The sequence below is a fragment of the Manis javanica genome, chromosome 13 (assembly GCF_040802235.1).
Source record: "Manis javanica isolate MJ-LG chromosome 13, MJ_LKY, whole genome shotgun sequence".
In the NCBI taxonomy this organism is placed as follows: domain Eukaryota; kingdom Metazoa; phylum Chordata; class Mammalia; order Pholidota; family Manidae; genus Manis; species Manis javanica.
The window spans coordinates 32,923,953-32,951,571 of record NC_133168.1 but is presented as its reverse complement, the minus strand read 5'-3'; the positions used below and the strand labels follow the sequence as shown (position 1 = coordinate 32,951,571).

Sequence of the window (27,619 nt, the reverse complement as noted above, 5' to 3'; positions counted from 1 at the left end):
AATACCGCTTTTTATTATAGAAAAACTAAATCTTTACCTTAAAGTATTCTGTTGAAATTTGGCAGATGAAAATCTCATCTTGGTGTTACTTATTTTCAAATAAGTCCTATGAATAAGTTTTAAGACATTGAGTATAAAGATGTCACAAAAAGAGGCTAAGGATTACAACTTTTTAATTGTGGAAACTAAAATATAATACTCATTACCGTGAAAAATGTCATGGGTATGTCTTATTAGAGCATATTTAGGATTGAAATTTAAGTTACCAAAATTTCCCTTAATAGACTGCTGTGGATATAGAATATTATAATACCACCTATGAAGGATTTCTGTGATTGATAGTAAATCATCCAAGAAGTAATATTTGCTGTCAAATTTTTAAATCATACCAGTGAAACTCAGAATTTACCTGAAACATCTGAATTCTCTGGTGAATTCTAAAAGTAGGTATCACTGTAAAGAACAAAAACTACCTCTGCGAGTAAAGAATAATTTACGTGGGCTAATCCTAAATAAGAAATTTTGATAAACTGGAAGTCAGAAAAGCTTGCTTGTCTTAATCTATAAACAAATAATTTATTTAATGGAGTTGCCAACATGTTGAAGTATGAAGTATGGTTTTCTAATACAGTGTGAAAGCTGCAGAATCTAAAATCATTAAGGTTTTAAATAAATCTTAATTAGATTAGTAAATGCCTTCTAATGAACATATATAAACTTAGGTCATTCATGAAGATTCTTTTGTCTGTATTGTTTAGGTGATATTGGAAATTATTATTATGGACAGGGTCATCCCATGAAACCGCATAGAATCCGCATGACTCATAACTTGCTGCTAAATTATGGCTTATATAGAAAAATGGAAATATACGTGAGTATACCTTTTGGTAAATATTGAGCACTAATGTTTTGTGTTTTTCTTGAATTAACTGCTTTGAAACTTCGTTTATTCCCTTTGGAGGGCATTTAACAGATGAAAAGGTCTGGAAGAAAATAGAAAACTCCTTTTTAGTTTTATTCTTCAGAGAAAACAGAGTGTGTGGAAGCTGGAGCTTCTTTTCGGAAAACAGTTTTCCCTTCCCCAGATTTTCACATTCTGAAAAACAAATCTGGTTAGTTACTGTTTTTGTTAAAATAATTGTTGGTCTGTCTTTGCTGCTGAAGAGTTGACCTGGAACTCTTACAAAAGAATTGTGCAGCAAATTAATCCTATAAGTATCTTTTGGCATACAAAACACTGTGTTAGCATGCTGAGTACAGATAACATGTAAGATACAGCTACTGCTGTAAATGTTTTTGTAGATAAAGGTAGAAGTATATATAAACAAATACAAGACACAGTTCTTACCTATTTGGGGAGAAAAGAAAGACTTGAAGCAGTTAATGTTGAGCAGTATACGTGACTTATTTTCTTTCAGATACAGATATTTAGAGAAGAGGAAGAGTTGAATTAAGACTAAGGAAGCCTTGGGGAAGAAATGTGTCACAAATAAAACTGACCTTTTTGGAACAAGGATGCTTAAAATAGGCAAAGGAAAAGCTCAGTCATAGTTGATGTGCTTTTAAAAGGAGTATGAATTGGCTTTGGAATTTGTTTTGTTATGGCAGACCTAGTTCTTTTGAGAGGCCTGTTTGGAAAATTGTATACTTTGTATTTGATAACATTGATGTAACCAGTTGTAATTCAACAGTCTGACATTTCATTTTCTTCACAGAGGCCCCATAAAGCCACTGCTGAAGAAATGACAAAATACCACAGTGATGAGTACATCAAATTTCTACGTTCAATAAGACCAGATAACATGTCTGAGTATAGTAAGCAGATGCAGAGATGTACGTTTCTATGTTAAAAGTATATACTAGCACTGATAAGTACAAATGAGTATTTTTAGAAGATTGTAGTTAGAGTTATCCAAATTTAGGTGTTTTCCTGATGTGAAATATTACTGTAATTATTGATTTGCAAACCAGTGTAATCGTACTAAAGCTACCTTTAAAAAGACAGCTTCCTTGAAGCCTATAGGTCTGCCAAATTGCTGAAGCTGTTTGGATGATCCTTTGCTCTTTGTTTTGGCCCTATGTTAACTTTTGATAATGGATTTTGTTAGGGAGACCTTATTCCCCTGCTTTAATTTAAAAAAAAAATTATACACTTGACCCTTGAACAACATTCAAGTGCTTCACTGAAGGACGCAAAGCTCATTCAAAACCTCCAGTGCCAGGAACTGTGTCTTCTGACTTCCAGCCTTATGTTTTTTCAGATTATTTCAATAGACTTAATCATCCTTAGCTTTAGAACTAAGGATCATTACACGAAAAAAAAAAAAAATATATATATATATATACACCATTGACTCTTGAACAATGCAAGGAGTTAGAAGTGCCAACCCTTGTGCAGTTGAAAATCTGTGTATAACTTTTGACTCCCCAAAAACTTCCCTACTTAGTAGCCTACTGTTGACCAAAACTCTGATACTATACTGTTAATTAACATGTATTTTAAATGTTATGTTTATTTTATGATACAGTAAGCTAAAGAAAAGAAAATGTTTCAGATCATCATAAATCTCCAAAAATATTTCCCAGTGTATTTATTGAAGAAATCTGCATATAAGTGGACAAGCACAGTTTAAACCCATGCTGTCAAAGGCTCAGCTGTACTTTAGTCTGTTGTATATACCTGTTGGCTTCTATTTCTATACTTTGGTTATTTATTCTGGTTTGTAATACATATAAACTGTTAATTCCCTTTTCTGTCATTGTTAATGAAGCTATTTCTTCTTCATAGTGTTCTCTTTTATAGATAATTAAATATCTCATTATTAGAAATTGGGTGTATTGAGGGAATGCAAAAGAACATCCTAAAATGATTGTAACAGTGTCTTTTAAAGCTTGTTACTGGAGTTCATTCTTACCAGTGTTTTTATTGATGGACTTAGTGATAATTTTTTAAAGAGAAGAATTTCTGTAATACTAAATTAACTGTAGTTCTAACCATCTCATATATTCAAAGAACTTAATATATAAATATATATTCCTGCCATAGATTAGTTGATTAAATAAATGGCATAATATAGAATAGATATTATTTACCCTTGTTTTTTCAATGGAGATTCAGGCTTAGACTAAGAAATCATGGGTAGCCCAAGGTCAAATGAATTAACAGGGTTGATTAAAAACATATAATACTAAACTGTATTAGATTATGATATCTTAATATGTATAATCACATCTTAAAATTTTAGTAAGAAACAAATATATTCATTATAGTGCTAATAAATTAAGTGTATTCAAAACGATGTAAAGTAGTGGCCCTTATAGTTGAAGAGGTTTCTAATTTGAAGGGTGGAGAGAGACTGAGGATAGGTTATATACATGTGTCCTTTTCATTCTCTTAGTACTAAAGCAATAAATATGTCATGATGTGTCTTGTGTATGTGTGTTTCTTTGGCCTTAAGTATCCCTTCCTTCTATAGCTTGGCTATCATGAATCTAGTTAATTCCATCTTTTAAGATTGCATAGGTAACCAGCTGTTAAATGCTTTTAATACTAAGATAGATCTCAAAGTAGTAGATGTTCTGTATACCTAAGGAGTTTTAAAGAAAGTAAATCTTAAAGCAATTGAAGTCACTTAAACTTTTTAGGATTGATTAATTTATTGTCATATATTTGAGGAGAAATACTTATAAAATTTAAGTCATGTTTTAATTAAAAGCAAATACATTTTTTATTTTGATATCTATTGATTTCTTGTTAATAGAGTCAGATGTTCTGCAAGTAATTCTATTAAGATCTGGTGGTGGTGGTATTTCACATATCACACTAATCACCTTGGATAAAATGATAAACTATACTTTTATAATTGTAAATTTTAGATTACCACATGGTGTGTTTTATGATTGAATCAAAAAGTATTCATAAGAAATAATTTTTGTAAGAAAAAGCTTTTATTAACTCACAGAATGGGTTAAAGTTAATAAGTCTATCTTCCACAGTTAATGTTGGAGAGGATTGCCCAGTATTTGATGGACTATTTGAGTTTTGTCAACTCTCAACGGGTGGCTCAGTTGGTAAGTATTCTGATTCAGTCAGATTTAAAGGTTGATCTAATTTGGTATGTGTCTTTTGAGTTATTTGTATAAAGCAAAAGTTTTAATGGTGGTGGAAATTGATAGCATAAAGTAGGTTGTTCATCATATAGTTGTCTTTGAAACCCTCCATGATTTATGATCATGAGTCAAAATGTATTTTGTGTGTGGTTTTTTTTTGGATAGTTGTCGGTTTTTTCGTTTTTGTTTTCACTTTTTAGTTTATTACTTCAGTTGTCTTTTCACTGAGAGACTTCTCTCCTGCTCCCCACCACTCTAGCACTTTCTGTGTACACTCTTTTTCAGTCACATCACGGCTGTAGGGAGGCCAAGGAGCAGCTGCTGTATGCCCTGCACAGTGGTCTGGTCCTTCTGTGATTTTAGAGACTTTTGCTTATGCATGGCGTACTCCTTCCTATAAAACTTCTGTCTGTTTGTATTTGTAATAATTTCTGATTTTAAACATTTAAAAAGTCTACCCTGTCTTATTTCTTAGCTGGGGCTGTGAAGTTGAATCGACAACAAACTGATATGGCTGTTAACTGGGCTGGAGGATTACATCATGCAAAGAAATCAGAAGCATCAGGATTCTGTTACGTTAATGATATTGTACTTGCCATCCTTGAATTACTAAAGTAAGTTAATTTATGTTTATAGTTTTCCCAAGAAAAAAGTGTTTTGATTAAAACACCTTTTAAAATACAGTCTTTTTAAAAATAAGTAAATAGTGGGTTGAAAATAGTGATGAGTCTCTGTAGATTCATCACAAACCATTGTAAAAGTAGAGAAAATTTGCCCAGTCCTTGGATTAGCAAGAATGAGAAATGGATATAAATGTCTAAAACTACCAGTAAGTACCCTTTTAAAAAATATTAGAAGTAGTTTGGTATTTAGATCTTAATTAGTTTCAACTAATTTTAAAAAATGATAGTCACCCTAGAAGTTCATAACATTTTGTAAGTTTTAACTTTTGAAGGCAAAAGTTGAAACCTGTATTAAAGGAAATTTATTTACCTGTTGAATGAGTTTAGCTAATTGCCTTGCTTCCACATAGAATGGGGCTTTGTTCTCTACTAATGGATATAATTGCCTCTTAGTTACTGAAGGCATTAGTTTTAAACTAATCTTTGACTACAGTTTGAGTTACCTGTTGTAGATAGTTACTTTGTGAATTTGGAGATTTATAAGGTTAGATTTTTTTCCTTTTACTGTCATCATTTGTAACTGCATCTTAGCAGAGTCCACTTCAGAATGTGGTGAATTAGTGTTTTCTCAACTTTGAAAATGTTCTTGCCTGTAATTATTCCATACATACTATTATTTATAGAGGCTAATTTTTCAGTCACCTATAATTTGGTATTGACTCCTCTAATAAACAGTTGAGCCGTGTTTCTTGGACTCATCAAGGGCCAAGGAAAACCACTGGAAATGATTAGCCTTCCTGTTTAATTCACTATTGATGTTGGTTCCTGAATCTTATCTTTCAGGAGCATCTCTTGCCCACATGCTAATAGTGTTAAGCAAGTTTAATTTTTGTAGATGTATTTCAACTGGTGCAATCAAACATGATTTAATTGACGATAACAGTTCATGAGCCATTCAGAAACTTCCTTTGCTCACAGCTTTATTTTTTATTTCTGTGAAGTTCTGCTATGATGAGACATACTGTTTTTTACTTTCTAAGTTTTCTGAATGTTGCCATCCTGAGAGATGAGAATATTCTGAGTGTTTAATCTGGTAACGTCAGTTTATATCGTATTTATTTAACACCACTGTGGTATCATTGTATCATAAATACAATGCTCTGCTGTCTAATTCAGTAACAAAATAATCCTCACTTCACTGGGCCTTAAAGGGATAACATTGGAAGTTCACTTTCCTTTGTTGTTTTGACATGGGTATGCACTAGTAATAAGATGTCACAATATGGTGATACATGTGACTCTTAAAATGTGTTCTAGTTACAACTGTGTTGCTGCAGTGTGTAGTGCTCCAATAGCACTGTGAGGAGATTAGAGAGAGTATCATACGTAGTTTCTATCACAACTACTCATCTCTGCAGTTGAAGCACAAAAGAAGCCATAGACAATATGTAAACAAATGAGCATGGCCATGTTTCAGTAATGCTTTTATTTATGGACATTGAAATTTGAATTTCATTTGTCATATATCACAAAACATTCTTGTTTTGATTTTATTTTTCAGCCATTTAAAAATGTAAGAACAAGTCTTATCTCAAAGGCTGTACAAAAAGAGGGTATTAGCCAAATTTGGGCTGTGAACCTTAGATTGCCAACCCATTTTATAATACTGGAGATTTACTAGAGAGATGTGTTAAAGTAATCTTAAGTATGATATAATCTTCAGTTGTTAATGTATAGAAATGTACTATGTTTTTAACTCACTTAGAGTAGGACAGATTTCACAGAGTAAATACATTTTCTTACCGAGATTGAGCCTAAAGGGAGGACTTTAAGGTCTCAGTCTCAAACTGGATCCTCAGATGTTTGAATATGGGTCGTTTAGGCTGGAAGTAAAGTACAAAGGGGATTAAACATTCTGGAATGTAAGAGCTTAAAAATAGGTTTCTGCATCTGTGGTGGTTCCTCCTAAGATTTACCGGCTTTGTTCTCAGGTATCATCAGAGAGTCTTATATATTGATATTGATATCCATCACGGTGATGGTGTTGAAGAAGCTTTTTATACAACAGATCGTGTAATGACTGTATCATTCCATAAATATGGGGAATACTTTCCTGGAACAGGAGACTTGAGGGTAAGACTAAATTGTGTCTGGATAAATAAGAAATAACCTAAGAAGCTAATATTCCTATATCTGAACTAATCTTGAGTCACTAATTGAAGCTTGTATGCAAAATTGAGTCATTCTATATGCTGTTGAATCTGCTAGCATTCATTTTTGCTGACTGTAAACAAAAAACATGATAACTAAGAGGACTTTCTTTTGCACAGCTATTTTCTTTGAATAAATATTTTTGAACATTGACTGGAGTATGAAACAGTTTTCTTGATACTCAGTTTGAATCTTCAAAACCAGTTTGATGGTAGTCTACATCGTTGTCAATTATAAAATTGGTGGAAAATAATCAACTTTTTTAAGTTCTTGTATTACACTTCTTTTATGAGTGGTTTTGATTTGGGGTCTAATGATGGGTCTAATTTTAATCTTTTTTTTCCTTAGGCTTCTGTAATTTGTAGTATACCATTTGGGGAAAGAAAAAATACCATGGTATATTCTGCCTATTACATTAAATGCATTTATTTCTATTATATTTTTGCTATTTTCTTCAATTTGATTCTCCTGTATTTTATGAATGTAAATACTATCAATCAAACCTGTTTCTATAAGCTTTTTGAAGTTTTTTTAACCAAACTACATGTATGGTTAAGTTTAATTCAGAAATTGAAATAGCTGTTTTTAATTCAGCCTAATTATGTAAGAAATTTCACTTGGCGTGGCATTTGGCATTAGTTGTAAAGTATTTTATTAATGTTATTTTACATATCTGTGATAAGTAGTTAGTTTATTTAGGAACCAAAGTTTAGAGTAGCCTTAATGTGTTTCTTCATACGTGTGACTATTTGACCACAAGGTGGTGTTCTTCAGTAACAGTTGTGATTGTGAAACTACTTATAAATGGGCAGGAGGACATTTATTTAAGTTTAAATTATGTGACTTTTAAAATGGCAAATTTATATTTTCAGTTCCTTGCCATTTAGCTCCTTCAAATGTCTTTCCCCAATTTGTCTGACTGGTGGTTCTCAGTATGAGCCCTAAACTTTGTAGAATCAGAATCGCCCAGGAACCTATTAGAAGCACATATTCTCAGGCGCCAGACTCTGGATGGTTCTGCACACTAAAATTTAAGGACGACTGTTTTTTACCAATAGAATTAATTTGCTTAAAACCATTGCACCCCGGTGGAAAATAATCAAAAGCCTTCCCTGCTTTAAACTTAAAGTTAGTGTCTTTGCAGTATAATCCTAATTAATCTCAGAAATGTCAAATGGAAGCCTCTATTTTAATTTCTGGCAGTATTTTTGATTACTTACAGTTGGAAAATATTGAAGAGTGCATGTTTTAAAAAGATTTTAGAATGACTTTCAACATCTTTTCCTCACTTAAGATTTTACACACACTATATGAAATGTCATAATAGTTTTCCTTTGATATTATAAATGCATCTCCAAAATTTTGGTAAGGAAACTAAAATAATCATTGTGTAAAGTTAGACTTTGATGAAACTTCTGTATATTTAGATGTTAATTGAATAAAATAAGCATTTTCTTTTCTACCTATTTATTCTAAGTCAAAAGGCCACTCTGAGCTTAAATAATTATTTAAACTCTGCTTGTATTTATTAGATTTACAGTTTAGGTAAAACATAAAAACAAAAGTGTTTAAGAAACAACATGGAATAAGAAATGAAAGCTAGGAAACTTTATCCAACAAGGGCAGCACATCTGAGTTGCCAGCCATTACATAACATAGAGTGACAAGTGATGACGAACTCACTGTGTTCTGAAATCTTGGTGTCACAGTGCATTTCAGCTGTGTTTTTAGTGCAGGAGTCTAGGGATTCACAATAGTTCATCCACATTTGTATAGTTTGTATTTAGTAAAATATAAAAATGTAGATCTCTTTAAGAAAAAATTGGGGGTAGGGTTTAATTCCACTGGCTTTTTCTTCATTGAAAGTTGGATCATAATAATGAACTATACTTTTTTAAAAATGGATTCAAGCTAAGATCATTCCATGAGAGATGAGAGAAGAACTTGTACAACTGTTAGTCCTAAAAGACTCATATACTAAGACATTATTTAAAGCACATAAGATTCAGTTACCCCCAATCCTTTGGTGCATAATTTAAAGCACATAAGATTCAGTTACCCCCAATCCTTTGGTGCTGTAGTTAAAAGTAGTTCTTTGTAGAAATGTCTCTGTTACACCATCTCGTCTAGGAATGTGTACATATGAGTGTGTATATCCATATATGCACACATATATACATAAATACATGTATAACATTAAATAAATATATGTATATATATTTTAAGTATATGTGTGTAGCTGGATCCTAGCTCTCAATTTCTCTCCTTTGCCTCTTTTGAGCAGTATTAATGTCTAGAGCGGTATTTATTCAACAAGTAAAAACAAAATGTATTTCACGCTCATTTAATAGCTTTCATTGCTTTAGTCTGCAGCTGTTAAAACTTCAAGAAGACCTGGGCTTTTCTTTTATAAGTAAACTCATACCAGATTTGAGCCACAAGAAGGATTTTGCATTTCAGAGACAATTGTGCTGTAAAATTTTGTGGCTTAGAATGTACATTTTCTACAGTTTTACCTCAAAGTTGTTTAATGTATTGTTGAACTTCTTTTAGCCCCAAAACAATTATTACAGATAAATTATAATTGGTCTTCTCAACTTTATAAGCAATCCATAAACAAAATACATCAAAATTTTATTAACAAAATATTCTCTGTTGTATATTTTAGGATATTGGTGCCGGAAAAGGCAAATACTATGCTGTCAATTTTCCAATGAGAGATGGTATAGATGATGAGTCATATGGGCAGATATTTAAGCCTGTAAGTATTATTTTCAGATTCAAAATGGTAATTTTAAATGTTTAAGAGATTTAGAGATAACATTTGTTATCTTATGCATAGATTATCTCAAAAGTGATGGAGATGTACCAGCCTAGTGCTGTGGTGTTACAGTGTGGTGCAGACTCGCTGTCTGGTGATAGACTTGGCTGCTTCAATCTAACAGTCAAAGGTGAGCAACTTAAAAGGTGATATTCCCATAAAAATAGGGTGTTTTTCCTTCCTAAGAATTTCCTATAAATGTTGTCACTGTAATATTTTACCTATACTATTGTAACAGAACCATGTTATGTTTTTCATTGGTGTTTGTCATATGTATGTATTTAGGATTGATTTCATAACTATAATCTTGTCTCAGTCTATTAGGTCTTCATATTTTATTTAATTTATGTATGCATGCATACCTGGATCATTTGATAAGGCTGGTTACAGTACCAACCAAGGCAGCCATTTTTAACATTTTTGGTTGATTGTTTTAATCTTCTTTCTCCAAATAACGTGCAAACTTTGTTACTTTTATGTTTTTAATTTTAGCCTTGTATACATACTCACTTCCCATTGTGGAAGAAGAGGGATTTAGCTTTCATTCACCACTTTATTTCCAACACAGGCACACACACTTCCAATGTCTTCATTTTTCTACAATTTGAATCCATACTTATACCAGAATTTTGGTTGTGGTAGTGAGTGTTCACAGCATTATCAACATTAAAGCACTTTTCAGCTTATCCAGTGTTTCTTTATCGCATAGCTTTTTTCCTGTGCAATTTTCTTCATCTACCTGCCTGCCAGCCTGCCTGCCTGCCCGCCTGCCCTCTCTATCATCTATCATCATCTATTTATTATTTATTTATTTTTCTTATTTTTAAAAATTAAGCTATGATTGATATACTCTTATGAAGGTTTCACATGAAAAACCAATGTGATTACTACATTTACCCATATTATCAAGTCCCCACCCATACCCCAGTGCAGTCATTGCCTGTTAGTGTAGTAAGATGCCACGGATCCACTATGTGCCTTCTCTGTGCTACACTGTTCTCCCCGTGATCCCCCACACCATGTGTACTAAACATAATACCCCTCAATCCCCTTCTCCCTCCCTTCCCACCCACCCTACCACACCCCTCCCCTTTGGTAACCACTAGTTCATTCTTGGAGTCTTTGAGTCTGTTGCTATTTTGTTCCTTCAATTTTGCTTCATTGTTATACTCCACAAATAAGGAAAATCATTTGGCATTTGTCTTTCTCTGCCTGGCTCACTGAGCATGATGTCCTCCGCCTCCATCCATGTTGTTGCAAATGGTAGGATTTGTTTCTTTCCTATGGCTGAATAATATTCCATTGTGTATATGTACCACATATTTATCCATTCATCTACTGATGGACACTTAGGTTGCTTCCATATCCTGGCTATTGTAAAAAGTGCTGCAATAAACATAGGGGTACATAAGTCTTTTTGAATCTGAGAAGTTGTATTCTTTGGGTAAATTCCAAGGAGTGGGATTCTGGTATTTCTAGTTCTAGTTATTTGAGGAACCTCCATATTGCTTTTCACAATGGATGAACTAGCTTACATTCCCACCAGCAGTGTAGGAGGATTCCCCTTTCTCTGCATCCTTGCCAGCATTTTTTGTTCTTAATCTTTTCGATGCTGGCCATCCTTACTAGTGTGAGGTGATATCTCATTGTGGTTTTACTTTGCATTTCCATGATGATTAGTGATGAGCTTCTTTTCATGTGTCTGCTGGCCATCTGAAATTTTTCTTTGGAGAACTGTCTCTTCATATCCTCTGCCCATTTGTTATTTGGGTTATTTGCTTTTTGGGTGTTGAGGCATGTAAGTTCTTTGTATATTTTGGGTGTTAATCCCTTGTCAGATATATTGTTTACAAATATATTCTCCCATACTGTAGGATGCCTTTTTGTTCTGTTAATAGTGTCCTTTGCCATACAGAAACTTCTTAGTTTGATGTAGTCCCATTTGTTCCTTTTTGCTTTTGTTTCCCTTGCTCGAGGAGATGTGTTCAGGAAGGAGTTGCTAATGCTTATATTCAAGAGATGTTTGCCTATGTTGTCTTCTAAGAGTTTTATGGTTTCACGACTTACATGCAGGTCTCTGATCCATTTCGACTTTACTTTTGTATATAGATAGGGTTAGACAATAATCCAGTTTCATTTTCTTGCATATAGCTGTCTAGTTTTGCCAACACCAGCTTTTGAAGACGCTGTCATTTCCCTATTGTATGTCCATGGCTCCTTTATCATATTCTAATTGACCATATATGGTTTGGTTTCTATTTGTGCTCTCTAGTCTGTTCCATTGGTCTATGGTTCTTTTCTTCTGCCAGTACCAAATTGTCTTGATTACTGTGGCTTTGTAGTAGAGCTTGAAGTTGAGGAGCATAATGCCCCCAGGTTTATTCTTTCTTCTCAGAATTTCCTTGGCTATTCGAGGTCTTTGTCATTCCATATGAATTTTAGAATGATTTTCTCTAGTTCGTTGAAGAATCCTCTTGGTATTTTGATAGCAATTGCATTGAATCTAGATTGCTTTAGGCAGGATGGCCATTTTCACAATATTAATTCTTCCTATCCGTGAGCATGGGATGAGTTTCCATTTATTGGTATCTTTAATTTCTCTCATGAGAGTCTTGTAGTTTTTAGAGTACAGGTCTCTCACTTCCATAGTTAGGTTTATTCCTAGGTATTTTGTTCTTTTTGATGCAATTGTGAATGGAATTGTTTTCCTGATTTCTCTCTCTGCTAGTTCATTGTTAGTGTATAGGAATGCCACAGATTTCTGTGTATTAATTTTGTATCCTGCAACTTTGCTGAATTCAGATATTAGATCTAGTAGTTTGAGAGTGGATTCTTTACAGTTTTTTATGTACAATGTCATGTCATCTGCAAACAGTGACAGTTTGGCTTCTTCCTTGCCAATCTGGATGCCTTTGATTTCTTTGTGTTGTCTGGTTGCCATGGCTAGGACCTCCAGTACTATGTTGAATAGAAGTGGGGAGAGTGGGCATCCTTGTCTTGTTCCCAATCTTAAAAGATTTCAGCTTCTTGCTGTTAAGTATCATGTTGGCTATGGGTTTGTCACATATGGCCTTTATTCTGTTGAGGTAGTTGCCCTCTACTATACCCATTTTGTTGAGAGTTTTCATCATGAGTGGATGTTGAATTTTGTCAAATGCTTTTTCGGCATCTGTGGAGATGATCATGTGGTTTTTGTCCTTTTTGTTGATGTGGTGGATGATGTTGATGGATTTTCGAATGTTGTACCATCTTTTACATCCCTGGAATTCTACTTGATCATGATAGATGGTCTTTTTGGTGTATCTCTGTATTCCATTTGCTAATATTCTGTTGAATATTTTTGCATATATGTTCATCAGGGATATTGGTCTGTAATTTTCTTGTTTGTGGTGTCTTTGCCTGGTTTGGTATTAGAGTGATGCTGGCCTCATAAAATGAGTTTAGAAGTATTCCCTCTTCTACTCTTTGGAAAACTTTAAGGAGGGGATGGGTATTAGGTCTTCACTAAATGTTTGATAAAATTCAGCGGTCGTTGGTTGTTCTTTTTCTACTTTGATTAATTGTGAGTTTAGACTGCTTTTATGGGATTGTTCTTCTTTCTTGAGTTAGGCCTGTATTGCAATATACTTTCCTCTTATCACAGCCTAGGCTGCATCCCACAGATTTTGCGGTGTTGAATTTTTGTTGTCATTTGTCTCCATATATTGTTTGATCTCTTTTTTTATTTGGTCATTGCTCCATTGGTTATTTAGGAGAATGTTGTAAAGCCTCCGTGTGTTTGTGGAACTTTTCATTTTCTTTTTGTAATTTATTTCTAGTTTCATCCCATTGTGGTCTGAGAAGCTGGTTGGTACAATTTCAATCTTTTTAAATTCATTGAGACTCTTTGTGGCCTAGTATGTGATCTATTCTTGAAAATGTTCCATGTGCACTTGAGAAGAATGTGTATCTTGCTGTTTTTGGGTGGAGTGTTCTGTAGATGTGTTAGGTCCATCTTTCCTAATGTGTTGTTCAGTGCCTCTGTGTTCTTATTTTCTGTCTGGTTGATCTGTCCTTTGGAGTGAGTGCTGTGTTGAAGTCTCCTTAAATGAATACATTGCATTCTATATCCCCCTTTAAGTGTGTTAGTATTTGTTTCACATATTTAGGTGTTCCGCTGTTGGGTGCATATTTATAATGGTTATATCCTCTTGTTGGACTAACCCCTTTATCATTATGTAATGTCCTTCTTACTCTCTTGTTAACTTTGTTTTCAGCCCGGTTTGTCTAAGTAGTGCTGCTCCTGCTTTTTTCTTCCTGTTATTTGCATGAATTATCTTTTCCATCCCCTCACTTCTAGTTTGTGTTTATGTCTCTGGATCTGAAAGGAGTCTCTTGTAGGTAGCATATGGATGAGTCTTGTTTTTTTATCCATTCTGCCACTCTTGTGTCTTTTGATTGATTGATCCATTTACATTTAAGGTGATTATCCATAGTTATATACTTATTGCTATTGTAGGCTTTAGATTTGTGGTTACCAAAGGTTCAAGGATAGCTTCCTTACTATCTTAACAGTCTCTCTTAAATCACTGATTATCTATTTCAAACACATTCTTAGGTACCATTTTCCCTCTTCTTCCTGCTCTTCCTCCTCCACACTTTATATATTAGGTGTCATATTCTGCACTTTTTGTGTACCCTTGGCTGATTCTGTGAGTGATTTATTTAATTTTGTATTTGCTTGGTAATAAATTGGTCTACTACCTTTACTGTGAGTTTATTTTCTCTGGCGACAGCTATTTATTTAGCCTTAGGAACATCGCCGTCTAGAACAATTCCTTTAATATATCCTGTAGAGACGGCTTAGTTGTGGTGAATTCCTTCAACTTTTATCTGAAAATTATTTAATTGCTTCTTCAAATTGAAGTGATAATCTTGCCAGGTAGAGTATTTTTGGTTGGAGCCCCTTCTGTTTCATAACATTATATATACATGTCATTCCTTTCAGGCCTGTAAAGTTTCTGTTGAGAAGTCTGCTGATAGCCTGATAGGGTTTCCTTTATAAGTGATCTTTATTCTCTCTCTTGCTGTTTTCAGTATTCTCTCTGTGTCCTTGATCTTGCTTCTTTAATTCTTGTATGTCTTGGTGTTGTCTTCCTAGGGTTCCTTTTGTTAGGAAATCTCTGTGCTCCTGTGACCTTAGTGTCTATTTCCTTTGCTAGATTGCAGAAATTTTCAAAAATTGTTTCTTCAAATAGACTTTCTAAACCCTTTGTCTCTCTCTTTTCATACCCGTGTAATTGTTCTGTTTAGATTGGTCACACAGATCTCTTACTATTCTTTCATTCCTAGGGATCCTTTTTTCCTTTTTTTTTTCTGCTTCATTGTTTCTTGCTCCCCAATTTCCAGATCACCTACAATTTCTTCAACCTGTGTAAATCTATTACTTCACTCCATTGGGTTTTTCATTTCAGGTTCTGTATTCTTCAATTCTGAGTTACTTTTTCTTGAGGTCCTCCCTGAGATCTTGAATATTTTTCTGTAATCTGTGAGCATGTTTATCACTTTTACTTTGAAGTCATTATCAAGAAGATGGGTGATTTCAGTTTGACTCAGCCCTCTGGACCAAATTCTCTCTGCCTCCTCTTCATTTTTACAGTGTTCCCTGTGGATTAATAGCTTTATGAAGGAGGAGCCCCAGCTGCTGGTGTGCAATGGGCACAGCACATTTCTTTCTGGTTTGTAGATGGGCTGTGTGGGCCCTTGGCTGATCATGCGAACGGGGAGGATACTCCAAACTTTGGGTCTGGAGTTGCTGTGGACAGAGCCATCCCCAGCCAGTCTGCAGCAATGGCAGAGGCTGCAGGCGAGTGGAACTGGCGCCTGCTATGAGGGGAGAGCTCCCAGGACAGGCTCCCACAGTACTTCTATGACTGGGCCAAATTAGGGCCAAGAAGCTAGAAGGGCCTCCCTCTGTTTTCCCGGTTGAGACGCCTGCCTGCGCTGCCAGGTCAGGTGAGCCATGTGCTTGCCAGGGAGGAGCCTCAGGGCTGTGCCCCTGGAGCTGCCCTGGGAGGTGCCCTCCATCGGGCCACTGGTGAGCAGGATGGGCGCGTGCAGGGAGGAAGGTACTCCCGGAGCTGGCTCCCACTTGCAGCTCCCCGGATGGCCCAAAAAAGGGCTGAAAAAGCTGGGGGTACACCCCTCTTCCTACCCAGGAGCAAAGTCTGGTTTCGCTGCTGGCTGGCAGGCTGCACACCACAAGGAGGAGCCTCGGGGCTGTGTTGTCAGCTATGGGGATGGAGCCCCACCTGTTGGGCTGAGGGCGGGCTGGGAGGTATAGTTCCCCCTGCCCATTCTCCTGAGCAGAGAGCATTGTGTAATCCTTGCCCCTCTGGTTTCTGGGAAGTCTACCAAACTGTCTGCTTTGCTTTTTTCTCATTGGGCCGGTAGAGCATGTCTTCCACAAGCTGCTGGGATTTCAGCCTCCCTGAGCGTTCCTCCTGTCTTTCTTGTCCAGCCCCACCGATCATCAGGACACCGTGTACTATGGGCTCGCATTCCCGGAGCAGATCTCCGGGCCAGGTGTTAAGTGGTCCAGGGCTTCTACTCCCTCCCAGCTCTGTTCCTCTTCCTCCCGCCTGTGGGCTGGGTTTGGGGGGAGGGTGAAGGTCCAGCGGAATGACGGCTTTGCCACTTTACCCTTCTCTGTGAGGTCTTCTCTTCTTCCCCAGGTGTAGGCAGTCATGTCTGCAGATCATTTTCAGGTTTAGCTGTACTTGCTGTGTGTTCAGGCTCTATGTGATTTTGGGAGGAGGTTTTTGCCTTGCCTTTTTTCTATACCAATGTTTTTCAGAATCACCTAATGTTCTCTTCAACAGCTTTCCTGTCTTAAGTCTGAAAGTTCTGTTTTTGTACTGATTAATAGCTTCCCTTTCAAAATCATAAGCTGCAGAATTTTACTCTTATATAAGTCTACATTATTCTTCAACTGACATTATTTCAGTTGGGTAAGACATATAAAGATGTGTGCAATCCCAACTATTAAATTCTAAACTTTCTCCACTGCCAGCTTCAATTCAGATTACCCAGGTTTGCTGAAGTCAGTTGTACTTCTTGTCCATCTCCCTTTTACCTTCAGTTATCTTGCTACCATTGAGTTTTCTCCCATTCTTAATTTTTATGGATGTTAGCCTTCAAAAAAATTCCTTTGTAGGCGTTTTTATTAGGTTTTGTAATGAAAAGTAAATGACTTTGTTTAGCCATCTGTCTTTACTTGGAGTGTATAAGTTAATTTTTGTTTGTTTGCCTTTTAAAAATACCAAGTTTTTATCTGTTTTAAGAAACCCTTGTTTCTCTAGTAGCAGTAATAAAAATTGAGTTGTGAATCATATGCAAGAATTGAAGGATACTTAATGAAAAGCTCACAATATACAATTACATGAAGAAAGCATATAGTTAAACTCAATAAAATTACTGGGAATTAGAAGGGAATATTTAAAATTTTTTGGATGATCTTTGTTCTTTTTTGATTTTTCCAAATATTCTTCAAAAACCATGAATTCCTTTTTTTTTTCTTTAAAGATTGATATGTGTACCTTAATGATTATATACAACAAGTTATTGGTAACTAGTAATTGATTATTGAGCTCTTATATTTACCCAAAGGAAATATTTTATTTTTGTTAGGTTTACTCAAATTCTATACATGGAAATTTGTTGAACTTTTTTTTATAGTAGTGTGTATTAATTTTATAATCTTAAAAATTATCCATAATACCATCACCTAAAGAAAACTTAAAATTAAACTGTAGTTTTTCTATAAAATGTCCATAGGGGGAATTGTTAAAAAAAAAATCCATTTAGATTATGCATGTTTCATTATAACCTTTTTCCCCGCCATATAACCTCATATGAAAGTAGCATCTGCATATCATAAAACATTTTTCTGTGTCAACAAAAATGTTATATTTTTAATCTTGCATAGTTGTATATTTGACTTACTAGGGATGACTGCTAAAATAGCAAATTATACCTTGTTATATTATATATCATTGTGTGTACGTTATTTAATAAAAACTTGGACTAGAAATTTCTTGAAATTCTTACACACTTGTTTTTAAAGTATTTAGAAAAGCCTTTTTGGTTGAGTAAAATTCTGTTTGCATTCATTATCTTTTAAAAATTCATTTTTAAAGCTGCTGTAGTGTGCAGATTTGTTGTTACCCAAATCTTCTTTGTCTTAGGTCATGCTAAATGTGTAGAAGTTGTAAAAACGTTCAATTTACCATTACTGATGCTTGGAGGGGGTGGATACACAATCCGAAATGTTGCTCGATGTTGGACATATGAGACTGCAGTTGCCCTTGATTGTGAAATTCCCAATGGTAAGTTGTTATTGTGGTATTTTTATGGGATGAACTGTTAATATATATAAATTGATAGATGTATAAGAGATTACAAAATGATGTGTAAATAGGAGAGCAGTGACTAAATGAATTCACTTTATGTTCATGTTTAAACATTTTGTATGGAAATATTTCACAGCATGAATCTGGAATTTGTGCATGGGTTTGTGTAAAAACTGGCCTTTTTAACACGTAACTATTTCCTTGTTATGAATAGAATTGCCATATAATGATTACTTTGAGTATTTTGGACCGGACTTCAAACTGCATATTAGTCCTTCAAACATGACAAACCAGAACACTCCAGAATATATGGAAAAGATAAAGTAAGACATCATTGAATTAATTTGATAAAATTTCATTTTGGTATAGCTCTGGAAGCCTTTAAAGGGCAAAGTGCAGTAGATCATTTTACTTTTATATGAATCAGATATTTCCTTTGTCTTTTTCAAAGCATTTGAAACTCTTAAGAATTTTGGTTTATTTTTTTAAGATGGAAAGGTATGGGCTTCATAGCACAAAAATATTTCAATTTTCTGTTAGTTAAAATGGATTTTTAAATTTCAAATGGCACCAGAAATTTTACACTTTCTTTACATGAAAATTTTATTTCCTGTAGCATTTTAATAAAGTTTCATGTCCAAGAACAGTGTTTAGAAGGACATTGTAGTACATGGGCCTGATGATTTGTGGCTTCCCACTGCCATACCCACGTTGTAAATTTTGAGGATTGGATGGGATGGGTTAATAGTGTTTTGTAAAGTATCACAGCTCAGTAAATGTTAATTGTTCAGTGAAGCCAGATAAAAAGATAAAAATTATTGCTTACTCTTACCATTTCATGTTTATATGTAAGAGGAACTTGAAAGTGAATTTTGTCTAATGACTTTGCCTATATAATTTAGACAGCGTTTATTTGAAAATTTGCGCATGTTACCTCATGCACCTGGCGTCCAGATGCAAGCTATTCCAGAAGATGCTGTTCATGAAGACAGTGGAGATGAAGATGGAGAAGACCCAGACAAAAGAATTTCTAGTAAGACAATACCTTAATGTGTGTTCTGTTAACATTTTTCTGGTTTATTAAGTCATCACTACAAATTGAAGGTTTTAGTGACTGAAGAACTTCCTGTGGATCATATTTTCATGAATACTTTATTGCCCCCCTCATTTTTAATCTTATATGGATTTGACTTCTTTATGTCTTAGAGCCTGAGTTGAGTGTCAGCAATTTTGGTTTATATGACTTTGGAGATATGATCAAAAGTTTCCACAAATAAGCCATTTATGTGTACTTGGGAATAAAGTGGAAAATAACCTTTTTTATCCAAAGTAGAATTAGTTGAGTAACATGAAGTGCATTCTTTTTGATTCTACAACCTCTCTGTCTACTTAAGAGAGGTAGAGACACAGCATAATGATATACTGTCATGGTTTAGTCACTGTAACATGCTTGGTATTCATTGTATTTTAAGTTTTGTCTGTATCCCCTCTTAGTAAATAATTACTTTTTAAATAAATACATTATTTCTACCTCCTGGTAGAAAAACACATTTTTTTCCTCCAAAGTTTTCTTAATTGAGATCCCCAAGCATTTTTCATGTTTCTTTGAATTATTTTTTTCCTAGCTCAAAGCTGTGTAAGTATTTAGTAAACCATACATTCACTTCTAATTTTTAAGTCAGTAAACATCTGTTATCCTATACTTTTAAATGTGGTGAGCTATTAATACATTTGTACAAAGTGTGCTGGCACAGTTATAAACCTATGGCTGCTTTTGTCAGAACTTTTACTGAAATCTTTATGTATCAGTTCGAGCATCAGACAAACGGATAGCTTGTGATGAAGAATTCTCAGATTCTGAAGACGAAGGAGAAGGAGGTCGTAGAAATGTGGCTGATCATAAGAAAGGAGCAAAGAAAGCTAGAATCGAAGAAGACAAGAAGGAAACAGAGGACAAAAAAGCAGGTCAGATTCAGTTTTTGGTAAATGTATTTTAGTTTAGTTTTAAAAAGTGAGCTACACTGCAGTTTTCATAAGGTTGTGAAGTCAGTCACACAAGTGTTGGGGCAGTTGGGGGATCCAGGTAGCCTTTTTTATTTCCTTGTGTAAAGAGGACTTAGCTATTAAATATACCTTATTTAGAGCTTTCTGAATTGTATTAGTTATTTTTGCTTTTATAATACAGAGAACCTGATTACCTTCTTTTGTGACAGATTTAAAATACGAACATTACACTATGATACAGATTGGGTAAGAGAAAGAACAAAGTAGTTTTAGATCCATTTGTAGTTTGTAAGCAGAGCTAAAATTCTAAGAATTTTTAACAACCTAAAGTTTACTTGTGAATAAAACACAAAAACAAGAGTTTTTATCCTTAGACCATTTTCACCATTTTAAAAAAGCTCAGAGAATGGATTTGTTCAGAAATTACTTGATGAAAGCAAAAACTGAAGAATGAATAGAAAGGGATTTGGGAGCAATAACCTCAAATACATGTATTCTCAGCACTTGGTGTATCTATCTCCTGATGGACACCTGATAAACCTGCATGACGTAGTGGTGATGACGTCTAGCTTTAGTTGACCCCATTAGCGTGTAGAAGACAGTTCTGAGATTCGGTCAACATCCTTTCCTGTTTCTGTCAAAGTGAAGTTACATGAGTGAACTTGTTCTTTTTTTTTCACTATAGAGTTAGGACTCCTTAGCATATCTGACACTTCCAGTCCTGTTCTGTTACACATGATTCACTCTGTAGGCCACCACTTGCTATCTGCCATTTTATAATTTTAACTTCCCAATGTATTAAAATGATACACTCCAGTGTGCTCTTGTGGACTGATGGACATCCAGAATTCCAGCTGTAATTGAGGTAAGGAGGATTTAGCTTTAGCTGTAGGATTTTTCTAGTATTTTTCTTTTCTGTCACTGTTAGTATGTCTTGTCTTTTTTTTAATACATCCTCCCATTTAAAAAATCTTTATCTTTTGTTTGCTTTTTCTTCCCAGTTGTAAAGTATGTGTGCAGGGGTGCTTGTCTTTCATTGCTATATTGCTCAAAATTCAGAGTGGTGGATTAATGTCTTAGTATTTATTTAATTCCTCAGTACTTTTGTTGCTGATACTAATACTTAAAAAAAATTTCTTTTTTATCTGGTGATGGGGCTCTTAATGGGGCCTTGCAGCTACAATTGTAAATTCCATTGGCCTACAGATAAAATATTACCATAGAAAACTTCCTGCTTTAATTTATAGGTTAAAACCTAAAGTTAAGGCCATTGCATTTCTTCCCTTTCCTGATCCCATTTTGACACTATGAGTTATTAAGTTTGCATATCCATAATTAAGCCAGAAGTTAAAACAAATGTCATTATATCCTGTTCTCAGCACATGTATTTGTATTAATAGGTCAGACCAGTGCCCTGAGATTTCCATGTAGAATGCTTAACAACAGTGTTATCTAATCACTGTATCTTTATTATTAGATCATTGCCTTACAACTTGGGTTTGTTTGCTTTTATTACAAAAAATTGAGCACATTTGGGCTAATAAGATTTAGCGATCTTGAGCTTTTATTATTTCTGTTCATTAATTTTTATTAAAATGGTAAAAGTTTCAATACTTACATATTTAAGGTTAAAAACTAATGGTGTTAAGTAATGAGATTTATCATCTGCTATGTCTGTGGGGTTCATCTTAGTAATTCTCCCCAATTCTCCCAATATTTCAGCCAAAATTGACTTTCAATTAATTCTTCCTTGTAACCTGCTGATTGCTTCTTGCCTCAGAGTCCTTGTAAGTGGTCCCTCCTTTCAAGATACTTCCACTTTCCCCACATAGAAGCTATTTGTTCTTCAGGATGCCTCTCAAGTGTCAGGTCTTTGTGGTAGCCTTTCCCAATCTTCTGCAGGGCTGTGCTTATGTCTGCAAGCTGAACTTCTTCGCAGCACATACCCCAGCTGCAGTCAGTGATCCCAAAGAAGCAAAACTTGCAAAAGGCCAGTGACTGTTTTGTTAACAGACACTGAACCTCTGCCATTTAGCACAGCACCTAGCACAAAAGCTTATTTAGTTACTGAATTAATGAATAAAAAAGATAGTGTATGACAAATCTTTATATTTTAAGCATGTTTTAAAATAAAATGTATACATCTTATCTTTCAAAATAGGTTTTAATCTCTTCCCAATCTTTGTTTTTAGATGTTAAGGAAGAAGATAAAGCCAAGGATAATAATAGTGAAAAAACAGATACCAAAGGGTAAATTGAATTCCTTATCTAGAAATCTATAAATACTATAAAAATAATAAACACATTTACTTGGGGTGTGTATGTATGTATTCTTTGCAGAAGTACTACAATAAACTTGAGAACATCAGTAGGTGGAATGAGGTGCTCTGAATTTTAGTTTGTATTGGTACATAATACAGCATTGGCCATTTCTTACCCATCTGTTTATATGTCATGTTTTTGACTTAACTGAATGTAAATCAGTTTGTATTCTTACACGTAATATATCTGAAACCTTTTGTTATTAACTTTTACATAAGCTCTCCTGATCTTTCATGATGCACTTATTTCTGTATACATGATTTTTATAGTGTTGAGATGGGTTTTTTTCTTTTAAGAAAACACTAGACTAGCATAACAAATTTTAAGTAAAAGCATAATCAAGATTTTGTTGTGAGAAAGCATATAAATGCTTAGCCACACATATCATTTATAGGAAAACTTGGCTGGATCACAAAACCGCTAGAAAGATTAAGGCAATCAGTACGCCAGAGCACTCCAAGCATCATCAGCTTACATATTCCTTGGTATGAGCCTACAAGATGTGATCAGTAGTAGGTCAATCAATGTGTTTAAACTGAGATCGTGCCATTTTTAATATTTTATGTTGCCTCTTTTAACAGAGCCAAATCAGAACAGATTAACAACCCTTGAATTTGAGAGTCACCAGTTTCAGAAACCATAAAACAAGTGAGAAAATAATGGGAAGAAGTGTTTTCTATTTGAAGACTTCTGGCTTCATTTTATACCACTTTGGCATGAACTGTATTTATTTTCAAAATGGCTTTTTGTTTTTGTTTTTCTTGGCAAGTTTTATTATGAGTTTTCTAATTATGAAGCAAAATTTGTTTTCCTCCACCATGCTTTATGTGATAGTATTTAAAATTGGATGTGAGTTATGTCAAAGAGCTGATCTGTTGAAGAAGTAATTGGCCTTTCTGAGCTTTTCCATCTTTTGTAATTATCTTTATTAAAAAATTGTACTTGGATTGTCTTGTCTGTTTTTTACAACATGAAATCTTTTTTTCAGACGCTAATGGTGTGACTCTGGAGAATTAGAGTCGTGAAGGATACTGATTATAACTTAAAGGACATCCATTTACTGTTTCTTTAGGAAGGAGTAGTGTAATGACCATTTCTTTATGAAGTGGGAAGGAATTACACCATCTTGTCCTCTATAGGGTAGCTACTGAGAATTGGTGAAGATTGGCATCTTGTTATATCTGAAATTAAAATATAAGCTATGCAGTTGAGATATAGTGGTTATCTTTGAGATGAACCAAAGATTCCCAAAAATTAGAAATGGGAATTCTGAGTTGAAAGAAGAAATCTACAACCAGAAGTAAATGTAGCTCCCATCTTCAGCTGTATGTATTTTTTTTCCAACTTCTACCAAGTACCACGTAAACAAAGAGTTGTATTACTGTGTTTAACTAGAACTTTCTTGTATTAAGGCTTTCTAAAATAAACCTATTTAGACAAAACCTGGTTCTTTCACTGCATTTACATGGCATCCAGGTTCCACTATTACACCCAGGTTTTTAAACCAAAGAAATGAAGAAGTAGTTTATCTTTTGGTTTATGGTATGTCTACCTGGTTTAATGCTTTGGGTATATGCAACTGAGCATAATGGAAGAATGGCTGGTCCCACAGCTTATATTCTAGTGGTAGAAAGCAGACAAATGGAATGATTTCTACTAAGATGTGCAAAGGAGGAAAACATCTTAGGAACTTATTGCCAGCCCCTGCTTGATTCTTCTGAGATGAAAATTACAGAGTGCTAGAAGATTGATCAGTCAAAAATCTGTTTTATAAATAAGCCCCAGTACTAACAAATACCGAACATTCACAAGAGCACCTAGACTTCTGTAATTAAGCCACAAGGTCACCCAAGTTTAACAAATGTTTTGTTTTTGCTATATTTTCTTCAAATATTTTAAAATTATACCGGAGTTGAAACCCTGTATATACTTTACCATTTAATTCCCCTCCTTCCCTCTTCAAAAATAACCAAAATGAAGTCTGTGGGTATCCCATGATTTTACTCTCTTGTTGCATTATCTGTCAGCATATAAAACTTTATGAGAGTAATTAAAGAATTTAGTCCTTCATTAGAGTAATGTATTTGGTATTTGTGAAACACAAGTGGGTATCACATATGAACACTTAATGTAACTTGCTTTCATTACATACTATGATTTGCCTGTTGAACAAATGTCATCCATTTTAATTGCTATGTATTTGTTACAGTATAAGAAAATACTTAAAATTATTAACTAATGTACTCTAGTGAACCTCCTGGGCACACTTGAGATTTTGTTTTCCTGCTTACAAATAGGAGCATTTATATAAAACTAAAACCAAGAAAATTAAACCAAATTCAACTAGGTGACTTGGCATAACATGAATACTGGAAAGCCTGTACCTTTAATATTCAGGCAACAACCAGAAGATGTCTTGGAAGAATGAACACCCATTTACAATAGTAATAGTGAAAATATGCAGAAATAAAAATACAAAGAAGCTATGGGTCCAGTGTATGAGAGATCAGTGTAACACTAGGATGTCAAAATACATGTCTTGATACATTTGGAAGTTAATACTAGGTAAAAGTATTTCAAGTCATTGAGGAAAGAAATTGTTCCTTAGCTGGTGTTGGAATCATGGATAGCCAAATGGAAAAAGAAAGTTGTATTATGCCTTCCACCAGAACATTAAGGTTTAAAGTGGAAAGGAAAAATGTTAAGTAGAAACACTTTTAAATACTTAGAGAAAGTCTAACATCAAACCTAAGCAGTTGATATAATTGACTAAAGAATTCCATACACTAGCAAAAAACGTTGTAAAAAGGACAAATGATATGTGTGGATTTGGAACTTGTCATAGATCAAAAGTTCAATATCTAAAGATAATTGAGGAAGGGCTTTTTTAATGCATAAAGGATGTCAACAATTACCTGGGAAAGGTACAAATAGTTCTTAAATATGAGAAGGTCTTTAACCTTAGGAAATGAAGATCAAAAGCAATTAGATAATTTTTAACTTTTAGATCATAAGTTTAAAAAGGGATTAAAGATGGCATGAGAGGTGACAGAGGCCTTCTCCCCAAACCACATATAATATGAAAATATAATTAATACAACTAATTCTGAAAGAGCAACATGAAAGACTGTCAAGACTACATACACCTGGAGGGAAGAACAGACCTCACAGAACAGGGTAACTTACCAAAGCCATGACCTGATGGGACCCAAGCCCTTCCCTTACCCCAGCTCACCTGCATGAAGAAGAGAAAGCAAGAGCAAGTGGAGGCCGGGGAGTGCTGAAGACCTAGCCCTGGAGATCTGCTAGGCAACCATGAATTTACATGGTGCCCTGGTGATTAGTGGGGTTGGAAAGCTAAGACAGGTGGAATACCTGGAGAGACAAATTCCAGCAGCTTGTGGAAAACGGATCCATTTCTGGCTGATCTAGGTGGTCAGTCCGAGAGACTTCCTAAAAGCGACAGGGCAAGCAAGGATTGCACAGCGCTTACTGCTCAGGAGAAAGTACAGTTAGACAAAATTGCCCAGGTGCACTCTGCGGAACAGCAAGTTGGGAACTTTAATAGTCTTCAGGCATCCCATCTCCCTGTCTGGCTACAGAGCTCCAAGGCCCCCCACCGTGATATGCAGCCTGCACCTGGCTCAGAAACTAGCAAACCCTGCCCTGGCATCAGGCCAGCCAGAGGGAAGCCCCGCCTACAGCAGCTACAAATGCAAAGCATAGAGGCTTATACCTGTGTGTTCGGCCCACTGGTACTGGCAATGGAGACAGACATAGCAGCCAGGAAGCAGGGAACACCTCTTTCCTCCCCCCAGGCACCAGCAGCACTCCCTGCAACATCCCACATCGCTCCAGGGGCTGAGCAGCTCCAGAGAGTAGAACTTCTGGGCACTAGAGGGTGCCACATACAAATATGAAATGTCAAATGAACCTGATTCAAAGCAAAATACCACCAGAAAAATGATCTAGTGAGACTGAACTAATAAATCTTCCTGAAAGAGATTTCAAAAAAGGGAAATCATAAACATTCCCCTGGAGGTACAGAAAAATACTCAAGAACTCAGGAATGAATTTAGGAATCCAATCATTGAGGAACACAATGGAGGGTATTAAAAGCAGATTAGATATGGTGGAGGAAACAAATTGAATAGAAATTAGAGAAGAGGAGTAAAAAGAAGCTGAGGCACAGAGAGAAAAAAGGATCTCTAGGAATGAAAGAATACTGAGAACTGTGTGACCAAATGGAACAATATTCACATTATAGGGGTACCAGAAAAAGAAGAGAGAGAAAAAGTGATAGGAAGTGACTTTGAGGAAGTAATTGCTGAAAACTTCCCCAATCTGGGGAAGGAGATAGTCTCTTAGGCCATGGAGATCCACACATCTCCCAACACAAGGGACCCAAGGAAGACAACACCAAGACATGATAATTAAAATGGCAAAGTTCAACCATTTAAGAAACTATTAAAAGCATCCAGAGAGAGAAAAAAGATCATATACAAAGGAAAACCCATCAGGCATCTTGTCAGAAACCTTACAGGCCAGAAGGGAGTGGCATGATATATTTAATGCAATGAAGCAGAACGGCCTCAAAGCAAGAATACTTTATCTGTCAAGATTATCATGTAATTTTGAAGGAGGGATTAAACAATTTCCAGATAAGCAAAATTGAAGACAATTTACCTCCCACAAACCATCTCTACAGGGTATTTTGGAGGGACTTCTATAGATGCAAGTGTTCATAAGGTTAAATAGCTGTCACCAAAGGTAAAAAGGGATAGACAAAGACTACAGAATATAATACCTAATATGTAAAGAATGGAGGAGGAAGAAAAGGGGGAGAAATAGAACCTTTAAATGTGTTTGTAATAGCATACTAAGTGAGGTAAATTAGACTCTTAGATAGTAAGGAAGTTACCCTTGAACCTTTGGTAACCAAAAATCTAAAGACTGCAATGGCAATAAGTACACACCTATTAATAATCACCTTAAATGTAAATGATCTGAATGCACCAATCTAAATACATGGAGTCACTGGATTGATAAAAATACAAGACCCAACTATATGCTGCCTAAAAGAGACTCACTGTAGACCCAAAGACATGCACAGGCTAAAAGTGAAGGGATGGAAAAAG

At 35.0% G+C, this 27,619-nt stretch overlaps 1 protein-coding gene across 1 annotated transcript in view; it reads left to right on the top strand.

Annotated features, from left to right (window-relative positions):
* HDAC2 (histone deacetylase 2) overlaps positions 1-23,428 on the top strand; it is a 33,528-nt gene extending 10,100 nt beyond the window's left edge. The window contains exons 2-14 of the mRNA XM_017677198.3: positions 759-871; positions 1,716-1,833; positions 3,997-4,071; positions 4,586-4,724; positions 6,725-6,866; positions 9,613-9,705; positions 9,787-9,895; positions 17,991-18,131; positions 18,370-18,478; positions 19,058-19,188; positions 19,965-20,120; positions 22,352-22,409; positions 23,063-23,428. Coding sequence (XP_017532687.1) covers positions 759-871; positions 1,716-1,833; positions 3,997-4,071; positions 4,586-4,724; positions 6,725-6,866; positions 9,613-9,705; positions 9,787-9,895; positions 17,991-18,131; positions 18,370-18,478; positions 19,058-19,188; positions 19,965-20,120; positions 22,352-22,409; positions 23,063-23,093 — 1,415 coding nt within the window. The 3' untranslated portion in view covers positions 23,094-23,428. The remainder of the gene's footprint in view (positions 1-758; positions 872-1,715; positions 1,834-3,996; positions 4,072-4,585; positions 4,725-6,724; positions 6,867-9,612; positions 9,706-9,786; positions 9,896-17,990; positions 18,132-18,369; positions 18,479-19,057; positions 19,189-19,964; positions 20,121-22,351; positions 22,410-23,062) is intronic.
* The last annotated feature ends 4,191 nt before the right edge of the window (positions 23,429-27,619 follow it).